Below are 23,720 nucleotides of genomic sequence, written 5' to 3'. Positions count from 1 at the left end.
CGACAGACAATTAAATCAGGACGGGTGACACTATTCTTAATATCTTAATCCATACATGTCATTTCAAATGTTTGAAATATAAACAGTATTGGTATGAGTTTTATTAACCATATGTTCTTACAGAAATGCTTGCAAATATAAATCATGTAATAAAGAAAATCAGATATAGTAAAACTGAAATGAAAGAGCCTGTGTCGAGTCTCACCACTACATATATACACGTATGTCCAATTAATTCCAAGCATATGCATTTGTATTAGCAAAATTACATTTGTTTACCCCAGATGGTGTACGTTCGTGTAATGTACGAATACATGGTCTCTGCCTTTGAAAGTAATACATCACATATTTAAATAGGCAACTCTTTCAATACTAAGCGAGAAAAGCCGTGAACAAATATGTAGAGCCTACATATTTGAATAACATTTCAAACTACAGTGTACTAGTTTGTGTTGATGAAAATATTAAATAAAAACAAAATCATCAGAATGTTATTAACTAAATTGATAAGATACATAGATTTCAAATACCTTATTCAACAACCTTGTTAGTCGGTAAGATTTTAGTGCAACAATTCAGCTGTATGTTAGTAACCAACATTATACATCAAATGGTGCTGATGCAATAAGAGCATATCAAAAATAAGTATGATATAACATACGACTAGAATATGTCAAAATATCAACACGATATATTGAGCATCAAAAAGTTTCAGAAACTTTAAGAAACAAAACAATAGCGTGTAGAGACATGAAAATAAAACATCCACTTTGAATTTGATTGTAATGTAATGATCTTATATGAATGTTACTTCCAGAGGGAAGTGTATTACTTCGTCACAAGAATGAGAATTTGTTACAAGTGTCAGTTTCTTACAAGAATGCTACTCCCTTGAAAGACTCTTACTTCAATAGCATGCAGAGACATGAAAATAAAACATCCACTTTGAATTTGATTTTAATGTAATGATCTTATATGAATGTTACTTCCAGAGGGAAGTGTATTACTTCGTCACAAGAATGAGAATTTGTTACAAGTGTCAGTTTCTTACAAGAATGCTACTCCCTTGAAAGACTCTTACTTCAATAGCATGCAGAGACATGAAAATAAAACATCCACTTTGAATTTGATTTTAATGTAATGATCTTATATGAATGTTACTTCCAGAGGGAAGTGTATTACTTCGTCACAAGAATGAGAATTTGTTACAAGTGTCAGTTTCTTACAAGAATGCTACTCCCTTGAAAGACTCTTACTTCAATAGCATGCAGAGACATGAAAATAAAACATCCACTTTGAATTTGATTTTAATGTAATGATCTTATATGAATGTTACTTCCAGAGGGAAGTGTATTACTTCGTCACAAGAATGAGAATTTGTTACAAGTGTCAGTTTCTTACAAGAATGCTACTCCCTTGAAAGACTCTTACTTCAATAGCATGCAGAGACATGAAAATAAAACATCCACTTTGAATTTGATTGTAATGTAATGATCTTATATGAATGTTACTTCCAGAGGGAAGTGTATTACTTCGTCACAAGAATGAGAATTTGTTACAAGTGTCAGTTTCTTACAAGAATGTTCCTCCCTTGAAAGACTCTTACTTCCTTACAAGAATGTCACATCCTTATAAAAATGTTATTCTCTTACAAGGAAGTTATTTACTTTAAAAGAGTGTTATCTCCTTACAAAAATGATGCTGGGAGTCATACATTAAATGTACCACATTACTACATATTTTACCTTTCAATTCGAACTTTCTCATCTACAACAGCTTGTAAGTCCTCAATCCTCGCCTTCAGTTTCTGGATCTGCTGCCTAGCAATTGGTAGTTTTTCCAACTAATGAATGTGAGGAAAATTTATTTTTTTATTTTAAAGCTCAAACGAAATAATGTATGTTTATCAGAGACTTTCGTTCACATTCTCAAGTTGTATAGTGTTAATGAGAAATCGTAAAGAGATTATATTCATATATTTAACGTTGAGAATATAATAACGATACAGAAATTAATACAGACACCAAATAATAGTTTGATCTTCAAAAATCAAACACGAATGCAGTTGAAATATTAATAACACAGAAGTCAAAATATTTGCATTTTTAAGAAACATGGATTTGGATATTCATCTTTAGTTTACCAAAGGTATCATTATCAACTTTTGGGAAAGATGTATGTACAGAAATAATCAAGTGATTTTTTTGGGTCATCTTTCTAATATATATATATATATATATATACTGTATCGAAAATAGTAAAGTAATAAAAAATGGTAAAAGCATATAAAATGGTATAAAAATGCAAATACTAAGGAAATGTTTTCCCTTCGTCACGTGAAAATCAACTGCACCAGAATATAGCCACGTGTTGATAGTCAATAATTTAGGTGGTTGTTATACACCAATCAGAAGGAGTCACACGAACATAAAAACTATTAAAGTACAAAGTACACGCAGATATTTTCAATAGACGCAGTAAAAAAGGCGTAAATTTCATGAATAGCTTGTACAACTAAAATTCACATTTTCGTCAAGGATATTTAATGCAATAAATAATGGAATGATTCTGAAGAAAGAAGAAGAAACTGGCACTGTTTATTATAGAAATGTTCCTGCAAAAAACTAAATTCCCACAGAACAAGCATCTCAGAGCATGTATTTTGAACTATAGACCACAGTCGGGTACATATCTTGCCTACGACCTTACTTTAAAGATACATATCAGTTTATCCTAAAACAATAGAGGGATGAGTAATAGCAAGATGTCTCAGTGGACATGTATTTACTTGAAAATGCTACTGAGAATAAATTAACAAAACAAAATAACATCAGACTCCCAAAAGTGAATTAAGCAAAGCTAGAGCTATGTGCTCTCTTTCTTCCATAGATGAATCCAAAATATTTTGTTTGACAACAACAGTTTGTTTAATGCTGGAGGAAATAATGGTATCACAATCAATTTAAAATGATGGTGATCTACATAATACTGATGACACCCTGGCTGCTGACACTACTCATTGGACAAATTCATCTTCCATCAAGACAATAACCCCAAATTTACTTAAACAGTGTCTTTGTGGTAAAAAGGTCTATGGTCTGGTCTGCAAAAAATCCTGATATGAACACGTTTTTCGTGATATAGGACTATATAAACCAAACAAGTCATTATTCAACAAAGTTCTTTGGCTGTCTTATAATAGTCTTAACATATAATAGTATTTTGTATTGCACAAATTATTCATTTTTATTTCGTTTTTCTCTGTGATAATGTTTTATACTTGCAATAAATAGGCCCAGCATGGCCAAGCGCGTTAAGGCGTGCGACTCGTAATCTGAGGGTCGCGGGTTCGCATCCCCGTCGCGCCAAACATGCTCGCCCTTTCAGCTGTGGGGGCATTATAATGTTACGGTCAATCCCACTATTCGTTGGTAAAAGAGTAGCCCAAGAGTTGGCGGTAAGTGTGATGACCAGCTTCCCTTCCCTCTTGTCTTACACTGTTAAATTAGGGACGACTAGCACTCGAGTAGCTTTGTGCGAAATTGAAAAAAACAAACAAAACAAAACTTGCAATAAATTCCTCTAGTTGCTATTACTCGTCATTTTTGGCTCCAAAATATGTATCGTTTTTGTGTTTTCATAAGTATTTTCATTTTGAAATACGTATACTTAATAAAGTATACTTAATAAAAAAATTTCAGAAAAGAATCTGAGTTAACTTAAAAAAATGTATCGAAATCAACATTTATCACATTTTATATGATTATTTTAGGTTTGTCCATATTTTTCATGCAAACTTGAGTGACTATTTATTCAATAAGTTTTTTTATTGTTAAGCACAAAGCCTATTTGTGTTCTTCTCACAACTTGTATCGAAACACGTTTTCTAGCGTTGTAACTCCGCTGTACCACTGGGGGACATTTTCAAGAAATGAACAGCTATATATATATAAAAGCTATAACTAATATCATGTTACGCTTAATCTATAATATTTTTACCTTCAAGAACAGCCCCAGTATGGCCAAGTGGTTAAGCCATTCGAATTGTAATCTGATGGTCATGGGTTCAGCTGTGGGGGAGTTATAATGTGACAGTCAATCCCACTATTACTTGGTAAAAAGCGTAGCAAAAGAGTTGGCGGTAGTTGGTAATGACTAACTGCCTTCTCTCTAGTCTTACACTCCTGAATAGCCCTCGTGTAGCTTTACACGAAATTCAAAAAACAAACAAACACAACCTGACAGAGAAGATGGATAATCTGTATTTCTTTTTGATAGATGTAAAAAAACAACAACAATATTTACCTCTTTTTTCATTTCCAAGTTTTCTGTGCGTAGTTGATGAATGTCTTCAGCCTTTATCTCTAGCACGGCCCTCAAGCTGTCAGCCTCTTTCTGCAGTGTGGCTTTCTGAGCGAGGGCCCACTGGATTGAAAATATTTGCAATTAGCATAAATCGTTTTGTCATTTTCGTCATTCACTTGTTTAAATATAATCCTACACATTAGAAACAAACGTCTTGCGTAAAAATAAATGTAGTTTCTGTTGCAAGTAAGGAAACATATATAATACATGAATGTGTTATGCAGTAAACACTTTCTCTGTTTTTACCATCAGTGTTATATTTCAGAGAGTAAGGCTTACGAAGAATTAATCGCTCTTTATAAAAACTAGCAAAAATATCCACACTCCACTGCGGGGTTCAAAGACATCTTATAAAGTATAGAAACCCTAATGTATCGATAAATCTTCATTATACCCACTCACTTCTATAACTACCACAAGAAGGTGCCGGGCTGAGCTCCACTTAATGATTAGAGTGTCGGACTTAGGGACAGCAGTTCTTCTGCTGGTCGTGTCCCATTCTTGACGAAGCAAAATCGTGCTCTTTATCTTGAGACTGTGAGTATGTTTAAAAGCGGTTTGGTCTGGTTTAAATTTCGTGCAAAGCTACACGAAAGCTATCTGTACTAGCCGTCCCTACTTTAGCAGTGTAAGACAAGAGGAAAGGCAGTTAGTCATCACCATCCACCCCCAACTTTTGGACTACTTTTTTGCCAACGAAGAGCGGGATTGACCATCACATGATAACGCTCCCACGACTGAAAAGGCGAGCATGTTTAGTGTGACGAGGATTTGAGCCCACGATTCGAGTGCCTTAACCACCTAGCCATGCCGGGCCAAGTTTAAAAGTGAGTCAATCCTGCTATTCGATTGAAGTATACTACGAGTTAGTGGTGCGTAGTTTTCAATAGCTTTCTTCTTTCTATACTATGACCAAAATTAATGACGGCTAGCACATATAGCCTTCAATTAACTTTGCGCGAAATTTAAGAAAAACAAAAATCGGAGGTGAGAGTCTGCACATGTAAAAAAAATATTATACCTGTCTGTGGGGTCACGTTTGGTCCCGATAGCTCGTGAGTGAGGATATGAATATAGTTTCAAAAATGATGCTTCTAGAATCCTGAGGGGACCAATAGTTAACCCTTGTACAAATCAATTGAAACACGAAGTCAGATCTTGCTCAAAAATGCCAGATCCATCTGGAAACAATATATTTTTTTAATTCTGGAACGACTTTTCGCTGCAAAACTTCGATGTACTGTGGTCCTCGCATCATACCTTCTACGATATGTAAGCCTCCGACGCCATAGTAGCTGAAAAAGCCCCAAAACATCTTTTTCAAGGGATATTTTACGAACTGATTGATGTGAGACTCTCGAAGTTTCTCACCTGGAGATCTGCGAACATGCAGATTTCTTTGACCCTGTACGAAGAAATGAGTCTCGTCACTGAATAACACCTTCCTCCATTGTTCTTGCGTCCAGTTCTTGTATTTCAGCCCCATTGATACCGTTTTTTCTTCATTGAGTTGGTTAGAAGTTGTTTTTTGACTGGTCTCCTTGTCCTTCGACTGATATCAAGAATCCTACGACGAACCGTTGAAGAGCTGACTTTTATTACTTTGACCTCCAAATCCAGCTAATGACTCCGTCTGTGTGAAAAAATGACTATTAAAGGAAATCAGCGGGTCCAGCGAGCCTACACTGGCCGCGATGCTGAAAATATTGTAAAATGGCCATTTGTTTCAATTAATTTGCACAAGGGTGTATAACATTCGATACCAGCTCTCAGTTCAGGAGCCCTGCAAACTTACTTCTAAACCTAATATATCCTGGATAACATTCGAAACGTAGATACTTTTCTTTTGTATTGAAAAAAAAAAATTTTTATTACCAGTATCAAATGCCTGTACAATATATATACTTCAAGTTGATTTCTCGATATTACCAGTTATAGGTAAGTTTAGCCCCTAGGTAGTGGGGTATATCATATAGATAAAGACATCCATCGGGACACCCTGCCTCCATCTGCTAGCTCCAAATCTGTGATAAATGTTAGCAAGCAATGTGAATTAATACAGGAGGAATCACATATGCTGAATGCTGGAGTAGTGAAGTGTCTTAAGCACTTGCTACAGAAGACATTTGTAACTTCTACGTTTACGATAAATTCTCGATCACTTGATAATTTAATACCTCTACAGATAGACTTATGTCAGAAGAAATAAGCAAAAGCTATTTCAAAAGAGAAATATTCACACTAAACGAAATTATATAATATTCAAAAGAGGAAAAATTGGCACAGCAGAACATTCAACAACACAAGCTAATCATTATCATCGTCCTCTTCTGCAAAGCAAAAGTTATAGTTATAAAAAAGTACCTTGTGACCTCCCCCAATAAAAAACAACAACAAACATTGTAATAAAATTGGACATGATCCTAATGTTTTTAAAATATAATAAACAAAATAATTATGTGAACAAAACCTTATAAGCCAAACGTTTACACCATTCCAAATACACCTTGAACGCAACGATTGTTTTCATGAGAAATGTTGTCGAAGAAACCAAAATCACAAAGTTCTATTCAACCACTTACCTGTAAAGTCCTCTAGCTCCAATTAATTTATGCTTTTGGTTTGCTTAAATATCATATTACAATGGACGACAATGGAAGGTTAATCAAGATGTGTGGTCCAAGATTAATGTCTCTGTTCTTAACAGAAGTTTTTTAAAATGACACTGGCAGTGTTAGATAATATTGCATAATCATGACCAGAAGATTGAACATAATTGATAAATAAGAATGTACTTGTGAAGGTAACACAAAAATCAGAACACTGTTGCTATAAAATGCAATTAAACTCATCATATGGAGTTGATGATGGAGCTCTGTTATAAGAGTTTTCTATTTCCAACCCTAGTTATAAGGCATGAAGATTTTCTTTTAGTTGTTGTTCTTACTGTTAGTAGCAAGCTTGGAATGATAAATAAATAAATCTAGTTTGTATCAATCTTGACTTTTAAGAGTATTCGACGTACTATTGATGACGGACGTTAGTCAATAAACCTACCCGTAATTTGCTGTTGGGGTCTTGTTGGAGTGTACTTTCGATATATTTTGTTTCGTGTTGGAGATCCTTACATTGTTTTTTCAATTCTGCTACCTTATCTTGCAAAGAAATCCAAGTTCTCTTGTGACTTTCTTCTGCTTGTTGAAGTTGGATGGTAAAGTCCTTTTCCATATCTGTAAGGAAGAAAGATAAGTATTATCTAACTGAATTTAAGAGTAAAAGTGCTGTATTTCAGTAGGCTATAAAATGGGAGAATTAACGATGATAAATAAACAAACTGTGATATAAAGTGAAACTCAAACACCTGACTGTAGCTTAAGAAAAGAAGATACCTATTATAAAGTGTTTAAAATTCAAGACGATTGAAAATGGCTTATTTAACCAAGAAGTTCTTCGGATATTACAATAAAAATCCAGAAATATAAAAAAAAGTATTAAAGTTCTTTGAATAATAAATATGTGTGTATTTACGTTCGAGCATTCTGAATGTCAAAAAAGATTTCTATTATATTCTGCATGACAACCGAGTTTCCTTTTGTATGTTTAATAACGTAGTTAAGGTATTTCATCTCTAGAAGTCAATTTAGATTCTCTAGGGAAGGAAACTTAATTATTTGCACAAGATCTTATATTCCAAGTTCTATTTATAGACATCTGAATAACATTAACTAGATTATATATCTTAAAATCTAGCTCTAGTTAAAATATAATTGTCATAATTATTGCTGGAGACATTGAGACAATAAACAATTGTGTACCTAACGTTTTTCACATTACTGATATACAATACTAGAACTTAGATAAGGGCAAAATATTTAGTAAAAAATAAAAGTCCAAAACTAAATACAATAATAACTCTAAGAATTCATATGAACTTAACTTGCACAGTACTTCATGTTAGCAGAAAAATTGTAGGTCTTATCAATTTATAAATTTTATCTGTACAAGAACTAATGTATATTTTATATACATTCTTAAGAAAAGTTTTCCAATATTTGAATATTGGAAAACCTAATAACTATAAATAAACTCAGTATGAAGACAAATTTACTTTTATAAACGAAACTTAATAAAATTATATTACCTTCTACTGCATAATTCATTAAAATTAACAAATTTCAATAATTTATTGTTATTTTAAAATTTGAGAAAAATGGGTCTTCTCTTAGGCATCATACTATAAAATTAAAAAAATGTATCGGATACTAATGTTAATATATAATGTTTTGCATATGAAAGTTCGTTATTTTAGCTTAAATATTTTGTGTTCTTTTTACCAATATACGGTCATAAAGTCCAAATAAAATTGTACTTTTCGTGACAAAAAGGTATATGTTTACTCTTATAAATGTTACCTTCAATTATCCGATTATGTTGTTCTCTCAAGGCATTCAGTGCTGCTTTGTTTCTAGTCTGGACATCTCTAATAGATTTGACATGAATGTTTTTTAAGTCTCGAACCTTCAAAATAATATACATTATTAAATATTTTCACTCATATATTTAAGTAAAATGATTAACGTAGTCAAAATCTAAACAAAGGATTTACTTGTCAAAACTGCTTGCACTTAACACATTTAAATGTGCGAAATGTTTCTGTATATTTTAATAATTCATGCAATTTTCGTAAACTTATTTCTATGCTACATTTTTCAAGGTAAAACTGTTTTTTAAAGTTGTTCATTTAAAATTAAAAGTGATCCTTTCAATAATTCCATTAGAGATTATAAAACAAGTTTAGTTTTTAACGATTGAAAGCTGCAACAAAAGTAGTACTTATTACTTGAACTATAACATCGTATAAAAGTATATTTATGCTCTTGATAAAGCTGTAAACCAACCTCAAGCCTTATCACACATCTGTATATATGTTTTTTTCAGTATATACGAGTATGTATATATAATATGGCCAGCATAGTCAGGTGGTTAAGGCTCTCGACTCGTAATCTGAGGGTCACGGATTCGAATCCCCGTCAAAAACATATTATCGCCCTTTCAGTTGTAGGGGCGTTATAATGTAACAGTCAATCACACTATTCGTTGGTAAAGGAGTAAGCCAAGAGTTGACGGTAAATGGTAATGACTAGCAACCTTCCCTCTAGTCTTACTCTGCTAAATTAGGGATGGATAGTGCAGATAGCTCTCATGTAGCTTTGTGCAAAATTTAAACCAAAACCAAGTCTGATTATAAACGATAACATTTCTACAGAGAGAACATTACGAATTTTAAAGTAAAAGTTTACCCCTTGCCTCTCTTCCAAAAATATTCTATCTTGTACCAAGTAGTTCTAAATAATTTCTTAAATAATAATTCTTAGGACCAAAGGTATGAGAACAAATATATAGCAAAGAAAACTGGAAGTTAAGACGCGATAAACGATAACGAATTTAGCAAGTACGATCCCGTTTGATTGACCTAGACCAGTGTTTTTCCAACATTAGATTGTTAACCAATTTTCTTAGGGTTTATGAGCTGTTTCAGTTGATTTAATATTTTTTTTAGTTTTCTGAGTACAGGGATTACCCTCGTTATAGACAATAATGAACTGGTTTTTCATTCTTCTATAGATACTGAATGGTCGCAATGATCAAAGCCTGGTAGGGGCTCGTCTGACAAATCCGGCTCAGAAACACTGACATAGACATTACATATCAACAGATCATTGGCTCCACTAACTAATAAAATAGACAATGATGAGTTTACGGCTTTCATTATCTAAAGCACTGGACACATCATTGTGATTTAAAAATAAAAGCTTAACATACTTACTATTCAAGACCAAATAAGTATTATAAAGATATGACATTTTGTTAACAAATGAATTATACTACAGTAATCTCACACAATCCAAGAAGTCGCGAACATTATAAATGGGTTTCTCGGTGGGACAGCAGTAAGTATTCGGATTTACAACCCTAAAATCAGGGGTTCGATTCTCCTCGGTAAACACAGCAGATAGCCCAATGAGGCTTTGCTATAAGAAACACGCACACACACTTTAGAAATGGACAAAGAATCGTTTCAGTTCCATGAAGCTGTTGTGCTCCTTCGAACGAAACTTTTAGTTTAATCGTCATTTCTGAAATATGGTTTTACCTGAGCCATGAAGATACTGATATATACAACAAAATAAATGTTCTAGAACATTAATAGGATTCAAAGAATATGAAGATCATATGTGTGAACACTTAAACAACATTGTTAACTGAAATAAAATAACAAGAGTATAAGACTATTCTAGAATCATTCTCTAATATCCTTGGTTCACCTGAAAAAAAAATGAAAAAGACATTTTGAATGTCTTTTAAGATATTGGCAGATGGCCACTAAGCAATTTCTATTCAAATCAGGTATTAGCGTTTGTTTTTTTAATTTTGCGCAAAGCTACACGCGGACTACCTGCTCTAACCGTCCCTAATTCAGCAGTGAAAGACCAGAGGGAAAGCAGCTAGTCATCACCACCTAATGAACCTGCAAGAGTCCGAATTTATAACTCTATTTTATCTCAGTTTTTACCTGTAACTCGGGAGTTCTTAAAGTATTAATGCCAAACCATCTACACTCAATTTGTGAATAATTTTACAGCACTAACTCACGTATCTCACTATGCTGGTGATATAGCTGTAAGTAGAATACAAGAGGAACTTAATAGAATAACTATATGATGCAACAAACTTCGTATTATTCTCAATCGTTCCAAAAACGAAAATCATAATCTTCTACAAAAGACTTGAGAAAAGATTTGAACGTTTTAAAGACCACAATCTGGAACTTTACGACGTCTCACAACATTCTCCGCACATTCCTTAAATAAATCAGTAAATTATGTTTCATACATACCGATGTAAAACATTTACTTTATTTACTTATCTATAGAGTTTTCATCAGACTCACCATGAAGGATGGCTCTATGGTTATATGTAATATGAAACAGTACAACTACTTCAACATCACACCACACCTTTATTCCACCTACAATGTTACCCCCTTACATGTCGTTATCTCATAAGTTAAAAGCATAATAATTAAAGTGACAACCAAATATTACAAAAGTTCGAAAACTCGAAATTCACTTACGTCACAGTAGTTACACAGCGTTGTAAGCACACCAGAATCATAGGAAAAGTATTTTTCACCATGCAGTTCGAACCATCTCCTGCATAGCTAAAACACGTTACTATGCGAGCTATAAATTGATAATATCTTTCTGGGTTGTTGTTTTTTTCAGGTGAGCATGTAATTTCTCTTACCTTGGGCACTAGTTGGACATTTAATTTGGTCTAGCCTAATGAAAATCAGTTTTCACAGAGTATTTCCATTTTCCCTCACGACTATATTCGTTTGCTTTGGGTTTAAAAATCCTCGCCACCCTATAGAAGGCTGTTTAATCCCGCAACCAACTATGTTCAAATAGTCACCTCACTCGTCTCTCATTCTACTCTACCCGAAACGGTGGGACTCACTCTGAAGTTTATTTTAGTCGAGTAACAAGTAATATATATTATTAGAGGGGCGAAGGAGGATTATTAAATTATCGAACATCACGGGGCAATAATATCCCAAATTTATACCAAGAAATAAGAAAGAAAAGCTGGAATGTTGGCTTAAAATTTTTTTAACATATTGATTCTATCGACAAGTTAGTTAGCAAGTGGTATTTTAAGGTGATACTAAACAATCCACTGGCTGAATCTTATGATAATATCTGGAAGTTTAGCTGGACAATGAACATTTTATGAAAAACCTAACATTTGGCTAAGAGATATCAATTTCTTGTAATATCTGAAATCTCGTTTAGTTAGTTGGATTTTCATAAAATTATAGAACTTTCCCGAGTAACTATATTCAGTTAAAAGTTGGGATTTTTGTTATATAATAGGATTTTATTGAAGACTGAATTACTGAACAAATAAAAGTGCATATAAGGAAGGTCTGACAGTTTTTGCTTAACATCAGGACTCTAGAAGACAGTTTATTGGTTAATAATACAGTCAGACATCGATATAAGGCGCTAGTTGGGGTCCAAAAAATTCGACCGCGTTGTATCTGATTGCGTCTTATACCGATTTGATTATATATTTTTTTGACCCTCGGGGTGAGCGATAATGCAAAATTTACGCGTTTTGTAGTGAAATAAAGAAAAACAAACAAAACTACTTACACCAATATATAGCATTTTTTATTTTTTTTTATTTATTAAACTCAATTTTAAGACTGAAATTAAATGTAAAAAACAGAATTCTAAAGAAATTTATCGAATTCATTACTTTGATGGAGGCTGATATTCTAAAAGTAGTTCCGTCAGAGCAATCATGTGATCGTTTTTACGATTAGACGCTGATTAAAATTAGTTCAATTTTAAAAGTTAATACATATAGTAATTAATTTTGATAATTTATTTACTAATTATTAAAATCTAAGTACAAACTGAAGTCAAATAATTACCAGATAAAAAAATGTCATGGCAAAGTTTAAAATACGAATTCAGTACTGAAACAAAAACGGATTTTTCAAAAATTTAATAACAATAAAATATAGTAAGCACATAAAACAAGTTGAAATGCACAAATTTATAGTTACTCAGTAGTCTTCTTTCTTTCAAAAGCCTCTAAAAGTGTCTGTTTTCTTCCTCCTTGGTTCCGCATCCTCTTCGCAGTTCTCATTAGGTCCTGGATCTGTAGTATCTTGCAAATTCCTAGATTGTGGTGTTCTGCCTAATATAGAAGTTGTTCTGTGTACTGTACTGCCTGAGTTGAGGTGATGCAATTCCTGAGTTCTTCTGGAATGGGGTCATCTTCTTCTTCTTCATCTAGAGTGGTAAAATCTGTGGGTGATGCCGCTGGGTTCTCTATTGCTTTCTGGATCTCTTCATCTGTGAGGGGTGGCTGGGTAACTGGTGCTACTTCGTCAATCTCGGCCCACTGCTTCACAAGGGTTGTCAAGGGGGAGTCCATCCTGGTAGTCTACAAACTTCCTTTCTGCCTCTGCTCTGTCTTTGACTTGCTTGTATCCTGATGTCTGGGTCTCTGTCCGAAGTGCGAATGTCCTATCTGGCATAGCCTTGTAGTAAAGTGCTGTCTCATCACAATTGTAGATCTGGTTCAGTTCCAAGTTATTCTCCTTGATGTAATCCTGTAGTTGAGGGATGAATTCCACTGCTGCTGCTATATCTGCCGACTTTGCCTCTCCACAAATCTTGATCTGGTTGATGCCGTGCCGCTCCTTGAATCTCTGTAGCCATCCATGGGTGGGCTGCCAATCTTCTTTCTGGTATAGTTGCTGGTAGGTCTTCTCTGCCTTTGCAAGGACCATGGGTCCTGAGATGGGAATGTTGTCTGCTCGAAGTCTCACAAACCAATCATAAACTTCCATGTCCACTGCTGGGTCTGCTGCTGTCTTGGCTTTCTTCCTCTGTAGTCCTGTCATTCTGTCTACCTGGTTGCAGAATTCTCTCAGTTGATCTTCATTCTTCAGCCAACCTCGAAGTGTAGACTCTGGAACTCCTATTTCTTTCATAATCTTGGTCCTTGCTTCCCCGTTCCGGATTCGCTGCACAATCTGTATCTTCTCTTGTACTGTGTAAGCATTCCTTTTGGTGCCTCTCTTCTCCATGGGTATAAATACGCTGTATGTTGAAAAAATATGAAAATCGCAGTCTGTCGCCACCGGATGGTCACTGTCCCATTCACTCACGACAAAATTGATTCGGTCGACGAAATTCTGCCTACGAGCTGGTGTTACAAGACCTTTCAGTTATTCGGCGATATTAGAATAAAAAGGGAATAGCTGACGTCACAGATTTCCAAGAAACTATTTCGTCTGAAAGCTTCTGGGGAGCGAGCTGTTTCTTAGAAATTTATATGGTTTCAACATTGACGCTATCGTTTGCAGCACTTCATGCCACTGTCACTGGTGTATGAGTGTATATGATTCATCCTTCGTCATCCATTGGTCGATCAAGGATGACTTGTGGTTTTAATGAAAATAAAGTTTTGATACTTCTTGCCTACGCACTGAGAGCTATCCTATGACTGGCAGATTATGTACTTTACTGCAGTTGACAGTGCCAGGAATTATTACATGCAGGCCGGGGTTTGATCACAATATGCGGCGTGAAAACCATACAAAAAGATTGAAGTGGATTTGGTTTTTGATTTTTGATCACCAAAAAATTTGGGGCCTAAGACCCCATCGCGCCCAACTGATTATCGCGATTTATCGATGAGTTTTATATCGATGTTTACCTGTAATCAGCTGAAAAATCGGACAATTCTATAAATTATTGGATTCTACACCAATTATAACCAGTTAATCGTATAATTGGGTTTACTGTTAGTGTGTGTGTGTTTTTCTTATAGCAAAGCCACAATGGGCTATCTGCTGAGTCCACCAAGAGGAATCGAATCCCTGTTTTCTACTGTAAGGCGTAGTAGTTTTTACCAAAACAACGTTACTTACAGTAAAATGTAGAAAGTGACTAAAAATTCGAGTATTTTTTTAATTTCTAATACTTTATAAAAATATATAAATCTATGAAAAGATCGGATGATGTGACTGGAAGAAGTGCTGAAGGAAATCAATGGATATCATATTGACAGATTTAGCGGATTAACTAGACAGTGGGATTTTGGAAAATAAGAAGGAAAATTGGTTAAATAATGAGTTAAAAAGTGAGATGCTGTTAGAAGGTTGACTTAAAGATTGTAAGATAAGTTAATACAATACACTCTGATGCAGAAGACTATAAAAAAAATCAAAGCAGTTCACTTACATAAGGAAATCTTATTTATAAACAGTACAGTGTAATTAGACAATACAAAACGTGATTTTATGGAAAAGGTGGAATATCTTGTAAAAGTCTGACAGCTTACTGAACTTTGAACTTTATGGTAAGTACGATTTACAATTTAAGTAATTAATAGATACTTAAGGAAACGCTCTGTTTGCTTACAATTCTATAGAAATGCTGAAAATTTAGCTAAAAGTAATTTCTATAAAGAAACAAAAATTATGGCTTTAAAAATTGAAAATAACGTAGACATTGATAATCTGAATCAGTTCAAACCATTTTTAGATATTGTTAGTCTGAGAAACATTAGTTCTATTTGATGGTTAGATAAAATAATTGTTATAGCTGCTTTGAAACAATTTTCAAAATCTCACCTCTTCTTCGTGATTGGTTTTCAAGATTCTTAGTTTCTTCTCGTAATTGAGAGCCACTAGAATGAAATGAAATATCTAAGCTTTTTTTTTTTTTCATAAGAGATTACTTATCCGTGAATATTCAAAAATTATAAGACGTAATAAAAGTCATCATAAGTCACATGAATATAATAATGTAATAAAGTGAAGATAAAGCACAATATTAGAAAACTGGTAAGTGTATTCACAGTAAATGTTTAATGATCGGAATTTGTTTGTTTTGAATTTCGCACAAAGCTACTCGAGGGCTATCTGTGCTAGCCGTCCCTAATTTAGCAGTGTAAGACTAGAGGGAAGGCAGCTAGTCATCACCACCCACCGCCAACTCTTGGGCTACTCTTTTACTAACGAATAGTGGGATTGACCGTCACATTATAACGCCCCCACGGCTGAAGGGGCGAGCATGTTGGGCGCGACGGGGATGCGAACCCGCGACCCTCAGATTACGAATCGCACACCTTAACGCGCTTGGCCATGCCGGGCCCGTGATCGGAATCAAAATCATAGTCATTGTTAGTAACATTGAAGTCACTTTGTTTAAATTGCTAATTATTTCACTAATTATTAATATATTGGTATCCGGTTTCAGGTAAGCCCTGAAAGCCATCGTTTGTCATCTTTTGAAGCCACAATTCGATTTTAGATATTCTGATCAGAGAGCAATGGTGCTGTCCCCTGGTATTCCTTCTAACTAGAGACCTAAAGCTGAATCACTACTCCACTATATAAAAACAAAACAAAACATTCCTCCTGAAGATGATAACAAACTAGAGGCTGAACATTCAATTGATAATTTCAAATGTTATTTATAAACTAGCGATATTCACAACAATGGCTGGTGTAATTCTATAGTATTAAGAAATGAATTATAGCTTCTACTTCTATTGGTTAAGGCTCTCAACATACACTAAGTATGAGTGTGTGTGTGTGTGTGTGTTTTCTTGTAACAAAGCCATATCTGTCTATCTGCTAATTCCACCAAGGAGAATCGAACCGGTGATTTTAGCGTTGTAAATCCTTAGACTTACCGCTGTACCAGCAGGAACCGTCAATTATGACATGGAGCAAACGTTTCATTATGTCTTGCATCAAATTCTTTATTCCAAACAGTTTAGTTCCCAGTGGGTCAGTGGTAAGTCTGATAGCTAATAATGCTAAAAAACCGGATTTAGATATCCACGCTAGGCACAGCACACATAGCCCGTTGTATAGCTTTGTGTCTAACAACAAACAAACCAAACATCATAATTGTATATTTTAATGTTGTATATTTGTTAACATTTAACGACTGAAAATTTTATGTAAAACTTATTCTCTTCAGTTTCTTTCCTGTAAAGTTCTGTAAACCTGGAGGCAATATTTTGTTAATCTAACGAATGGTATTGCTGTAGTTGCTCAAACTGAGTGTCGTAACTATCTGAAAAATGCAATATATTGATTCGCAGTTCATTTACTTATTCCTATACTGATATAGGATTCTTATTGGAAGGACTTTTTTTTGGAAAAGAAAATAGACAACCCTTTTTCTAAAGCCTTGCTGAAAATAGAAATACATTTTGTTCTTTTCGATATATATATATATAACAATCAAATATTTTATTTTGTTTCAACTAATTAAAGATTATGTTTCAATTTCCTTTATACTATAGCTTTATGAATGAATCACTTTAGAAATTAATCGGGTTATTATTCATACATTCATATATTAAACAAAAACGAAGTTCGGATATTTCAATTTATTTGAATTATACCACTTCTTACATAGTGACTGATAAATAATATGCTTTTATATGAATTATATGTGTATGTTTTTACATTTGTATAAATTTTAATGTTTTGTATCTTACAAAATACTTGATGATATATTACTGAAGGCCCTCATTCAAAGATAACTCTATGAAACAAAATTTTTACTTTTTCTTGTTCCTGGGTAGAAAGTGTTATTTCCTAATTGCTTGTGCCTAAAGACTTATTTTTGTATTCAAACTTTGCTCTTGTGTCCTGGTTAATGAAAATTTCAAATTTACCCATTTTCCACAAATTACAAGTAGATTCACTGCTGAGTAGCTGATAGAGAATTTTCTCGAACTTACAAGAATCTTTAAGAACCTTTAAGAATTTTCTAGAACTTTCCATAATAATATATATACAGGGGCTCACCACTCACTACTTCAATTTAGTTCTAGCTGCCTAAGTGAACACATAGACCTATCTGATTTTATCAGAGATGGCATCAAAAAGCTGCAAGCATTCTCCAGACGCATTCTGCTACGTATGTGGCCAAATTATCAAGACAAGAGCGAAAAATTACTCTGTGATAGCATCTGCTAAAATGTGTAAAGTCTACAAAGCATATTTTGGCATTTTTACCTGCGAGCACAGGAAAAAACTCTAGAAGGTAAGACGGACAATTTTTGCTTGCTTAAATAGTAATATTTTATATTACACAAGTTTTAGACCTTTTAAAATTTAAATATCTTTTTTTTTAATTTCCAGTACTACAGAAAAATATCACATATAAAATATTTTGCATGAACCTCTTACACATCAGTTGTGAATAAAATAAATTTATTCTTCATAATAACAATTTTATTTTGTTCTTTTACAGGATGGTACAGAAGGAAAAAGAGAACCATGAAGTAAGTTCGCTATTCCAAGAATTTGGCGTCAACCAACTGACCACTCAAGCAATTGCTACTTCTGTTGGTGGACCCTTTCAGACGTCAGGCTGGCAACAATGCATTTTCTATCATGTATCCGGACCTTTCATCATCCATCGCCTCAGTGCCACACTGCCCTGAACTCTCTGTATCCACTCCGCCGGAGAGAAAACAGCCATCCTCAGAAGAAAGCAGCAAATCAGAGGAAGAGGTAGACGTTGAAGATCCAGATCATAAATTCAGAGGTGGCTGGTGAAAGAAACCCATACTACCCTAACAAAAGAGACCTCAATGACTTGATCAGATATCTTGGTCTAACAAAGTCGAATGCCGAGCTTTTGACATCTAGGCTTAAGGAGTGGGATTTGTTAGATGAAAGTGTGCAAATCGCAAGTCAGAGGAAGTGTCACCGACATTTTTCAAGCTTCTTCACTCGTCAAGATGGGCTCTGCTTCTGCCACAATGTATCCGGTCTGTGCGAGGTAATTGGAATTGCCTGTAATCCGAACGAGTGGCGCCTCATCATTGATAGCTCATCCAGAAGCCTCAAAGCTGTGCTGCTCCATAACGGGAATAAGTATCCGTCTCTTCCCCTGACTCATTCGGTGCACCTTAAAGAGACGTTGCTAGAAGCCTTGATGTATGATTAATATCGCTGAGAGGTTAGCGGAAAATTCAAACTGGGTTCTTGATGGGTCTCCAAGTAGGCTTTACCAAGTTTCCTTGTTATTTTTGCCTTTGGAACAGCAGGGACACCACAGCGCACTACCACAGAAAGCACTGGTCACAACTGACCGAGTTCTCGGTGTAGTGGCACAATATCAAGTGTGAGCCACTAGTGGACCTCCAGAAGGTGTTGTTCCCACCATTGCACATAAAATTGGGTCTTATGAAACAATTTGTCACAGCTCTTGATAAGGAGTCTGCAGCCTTCAAGTACCTTCGAGACATCTTCCCTAAGCTGTCTGAAACAATGGTTGAAGGTGGTGTCCTCGTTGGACCACAAATAAAGAAGATCCTGGAGTTCACAGAATTCCCCAAGAAGCTCAGTAGGAAGGAAAAAAGCTTGGGGCAGCTTTGTCGCAGTAATTCGGGGCTTCTTGGGCATTCACAAGACCGGAAATTATGTGGAACTGGTTGAGGCTCTGGTGAAGAATTACGGTAAAATTGGCTGCAGGTCCTGAAAGTCCATATCCTTGACGCTCATCTTGATAAATTCAAGGAGAACATTGGAGCATACTCAGAGGAGCAAGACGAGCTCTTCCACTAAAATATACTGGACTTTGAACGCTGCTACCAAAGAGCGTATAATTAAAACATGATGGAAGACTACTTTCCATCCACCAAATTAGTGTGTGTGTGATTTCTTATTGTAAAGCCACATCAGGCTATCTGCTGAGCCCACCGAGGGGAATCGAACCCTTGATATTAGCGTGGTAAATCCGTAGACATACCCCTGTACTAGCGGGGGGCCCACCAAATAACGATATTGTTACTGATTAACCACCAGATCCATCGAAAACGTGAACTTGAATTCATTCACTCTGAAGTTAAACAATAAAAGTGTTTAGAGAAAATATATTTATGTTAAAATTGATCGCAAACAGCTCAAACTTCTCAGCAGAACAAATATTATTTCTCTAACCATAAAATCTTAGCAAGATAAACATTCGACAGCTATGTTTTCTTACATATATATATATATATATATATATATGTATGTATCAGAAAAATTTGTAGGATATCAAAAACACATAAAGTTTGTAAAGTCCTAAAAACTCTCGAGTAGTTTTTGAGAAAGGTTAAATAAGTTACAAGCATGACCAAACTATAAAAGAATTACTTGTATTATGTTAAATGTAACTATAGCCAAACAAAACATCAAAATTCAATAAAACAAACAACCATCGTTTGCACTGTCATTGCTTGTTTGTTTGTACGTAACCACAAAGCTACACAATAGGCTATCTGTGCTCTTCTCATCACGAGTATCCAAACCCAGTTTCTAGCGTTGTAAGTCCAAAGCATATATCACCGTGCTATTCTTTTTCAAATCACTATCTTAAATCATGGAACACAACACGCTATGTTCGAAAACATCAGCAATAATCGTGTGGAAATCATTGAAGAGAGGAGTTGCATATAAAACTAAAGAACGACTCTGAACAGTGTCAACAGTAAGATCGAGGCTATTCTTTATCTCGATCAGTAGTTTAAATAAGGAAATTTTGATCACTTTTTTTCTGACTAAGAGAACCAGAAATAAAAACTGTTTCATTTTTTCTACTTCCAAGGCAAACTGGAGAGAGACTAAGAAAATCACTTTGTTTTCGTTTTTTTTTCTGTCATGGTGCCAAGCATCACAAGTGTCATCATCGGAACGTCACTATTTGTAAGAGAGTTAATTCTGACAATACAGATAACACCTGAGATACGAACTGACGAACAAAACACTAAACCTAGCAGTCATACAATTAACGATAATAATGACACTAAAAATGTTAACAGAAACAGAGGGTACTTAAACGCAGTGCCAGCAACTGTAAGTTTTAAAGTACCTGAAGTGCTATCAGCATACAGGCAATTTTAGGAATCCGTTAGCAGTTAATAAAAACATTGAAACAAATTATATAAAACAAATAAACATCCCATTAAAAGATTTAAACCTGAATAAAATCTAGAGAAAAAGACCTATTTGAAACAGTTAAAAATAATTATTTCACACCCTACAACTGAGTTCTGAGCAGACACACCGAGTACTTAAAGATGACAGAAATGGTTAATTCACAGAGTAGAACTACAGAAACCAGATCAGACAAACAGTTCTCTTGAAAATGTCATGAAAAATAAGTTATTTATGTATTAAAACTATGGAAAAGTGGTCCGGCAATCAGCTCAATTAAAGATTCATTAAAAACAATTAATTAGCATAATAATATAGCTGTGGTTTTAGCAGACAAACAACTCGTCGTTTTATTAATAAACCTAACAAATGTATTGTATGAAACAACCGTTAAGGTCTACTGGCAAACAAAACGCTCAAACGAAACAGATACAAATTCTTTTTTTTTTAGTTAATAACAATAATATTCATCAACAACTATTCAGTTTCAAAAGCATTTTATGAAATATTTACACTTAATAATAACTTATATACATATATCATGTTCACTAATGTACAAAAATTGTCATTACATATAAGGAACTTACAAAACATTGGACAAGGTATATCAAACTCTATCATATGAGCACTAGAAATTTTCCTCAAAGAACGGATCTTTTGACGTGTATGTACCAGGCTAGTCAGTACACAGTGAAAACTTTGAAATACAATAGCGAGAAAGGAATTGAGTAAATCATCCAAACGTTGTTTAATAAAACACAAGGACATTACAAGAACACGACATTTGACATAAGTTACTGGGGAAAATAGAGGTTACAACAAAATTAGTATTTTTTTTTTTTTCATAAACACCATTTATTATTATACATCATCAAACATAAAATTAGCAAAAAATACTAATGACGTATAATAAAGTTCCGTTGATCTGATTGGAAACATGGTGAGAACTAGATTTGATTTTTTATGATGTCTTATTTTGCGTTTTCATTTTTTAAACATAATCTTTGTTCTGTTTTTTTTTCCAAACAACATTACTTATTAAAATGCATGTAAAGTTAATCGAATGTTCACTTTGTTGTTTAAGATTACAATTAATTTTCTACAGACTTACAAGCCAGACTTAGTAGTGGTTTGACAACTCACAAAAGGTTGAAAAAACTACCTAATTACATTTTCTAAAACTAATTCACCTGAGATCTTGTAAATTATTGATAACTTACGAAGCCGATTTTCTGCCTTGTAAATATCAGCTTGAGTTTTCTTTATTTCTGTTAACGTACGAGGTTTGGATAGGGTATCTAGCTGTGAATAAACGAATAACGAGATAAATAATACATATACTTTTTATTACGAATAAAACACAACTGGAAACGATTTAGGGATAATTACCAATATCAACACTTTAAGGCTTTTTTAAAAATGTGCAACGGAGGTTACTGTGTGCTAAAAAACAACAATCGAGTAGTTGAATAATGGTTCCTGTAACTTTTTTATTATTACATTATCTATGTATTCACAGGTTCATGGCTTGAGTGTCGTTACTTTAAGATGTGTTTCTATGTTTTCAAGAAATCTCCATGACAGTGTGTGGGAGTGCTTGATAAGGCTATTCGTATCATAGGTCAAACTTGACTTAGTTTGAATAATAACAGCTTGTAATTCGCAAGTCATTTGAGAAAGTATCTCCGACTCGCAATAGGTGTTTTATCTCTTGTAATTTTCACTTGATAAATAACAATTATATCGATACCATGTGGTTTGAGAAATCATTTTACAACAAATTCGAGTTTTTACTTGTTCAAAATGTTAAAACTAACACAAAAATTAAAGAAACCTGAGATACAGGATCCTCTCTATGACAAAAAGCAGGCACGAAATCTAAATATTTGAGCCAACTATTTACGATTCCCAATGGCACAGCGATATATCTACCGCTAGAAACCGGGTTTTAATACCCGTGTTGGGAAGAACTTTGTAGTTTTGTGCTTAATTACAAAAAATATTGTTTGTGGGAAAATCACAAAAAGATTACAAATAGAAATGTCATCTTAACGACTATCAAAGAGCATTGTAAGAGCCAGAATATTCTATATAAAAGTACTATATAATTTACCGGAAAATTGTTTATTATGTTTACATGATGTTTAGCCCGTAATAACCCGAAACCACTTCTTTAAGGGAGGAAAAAAACAATTAAAATAAAGTACAACCTTTAAAATGTGTGATTTGTTTATTTGGAGTTAAGGAAAAAGCTATACATTAGGCTATTTGTGCTCTGCACACCATGGGTATCAAAACCGGAGTTCCAGTGTTATAAGTCCGCAGACATAATGCTATACCATTGAGGGAAAATGTAAAACAAAACTACGTTATCCATCCTTCGTATGGATTATTAACTTTTAAGAAAATTTAAGAGAGAGATATTATGATTAACTAGAGGGGCACTCAGTATAACACCTATCTTCGCCACTTAGCATTGATCAAATCGAAATGAAAAAAAATTAAATGTGTCTGTTGTTTTCAACGGACACAAATCATTTTTGAATAATATGGATAATAACTTCACCAAATGTTGTCAAAATCCAATCACTTTTTACTGCGTTATAGGGAAAAACAGTATAAAAATCGGTTCCCATGTTAACAGATAGGTTTTGTTTTCGATTTTAGTGACCTTTCTGTGACCTCGACCCTTCTATAATTAATCACTTCTACGTTAGTCCATAGCCTAAATATATATTAAGTTTATTTAAATCCATTTAACCGTTTTCGAGAAAACCTGCTGCCAAACATACATACACATACAGAAGCAAAA

At 34.1% G+C, this 23,720-nt stretch overlaps 1 protein-coding gene across 8 annotated transcripts in view; it reads right to left on the bottom strand.

The window, feature by feature from the left end:
- LOC143236530 (uncharacterized) overlaps positions 1-23,720 on the bottom strand; it is a 75,847-nt gene that overhangs the window by 8,835 nt on the left and 43,292 nt on the right. For 7 of the 8 annotated variants that reach the window (XM_076474831.1, XM_076474828.1, XM_076474829.1 and 4 more), the window contains 6 exons: positions 22,129-22,210; positions 15,587-15,642; positions 8,778-8,883; positions 7,423-7,595; positions 4,306-4,425; positions 1,746-1,843 (listed from right to left, as the gene is read on the bottom strand). In XM_076474831.1, the coding sequence (XP_076330946.1) occupies positions 1,746-1,843; positions 4,306-4,425; positions 7,423-7,595; positions 8,778-8,883; positions 15,587-15,642; positions 22,129-22,210 (635 nt within the window). The remainder of the gene's footprint in view (positions 1-1,745; positions 1,844-4,305; positions 4,426-7,422; positions 7,596-8,777; positions 8,884-15,586; positions 15,643-22,128; positions 22,211-23,720) is intronic. The other variant, XM_076474833.1, reaches the window with a different exon arrangement.

Source organism: Tachypleus tridentatus, chromosome 13, assembly GCF_004210375.1.
Source record: "Tachypleus tridentatus isolate NWPU-2018 chromosome 13, ASM421037v1, whole genome shotgun sequence".
Lineage (NCBI taxonomy): Eukaryota > Metazoa > Arthropoda > Merostomata > Xiphosura > Limulidae > Tachypleus > Tachypleus tridentatus.
This window is presented reverse-complemented; position numbering and strand designations above follow the sequence as displayed.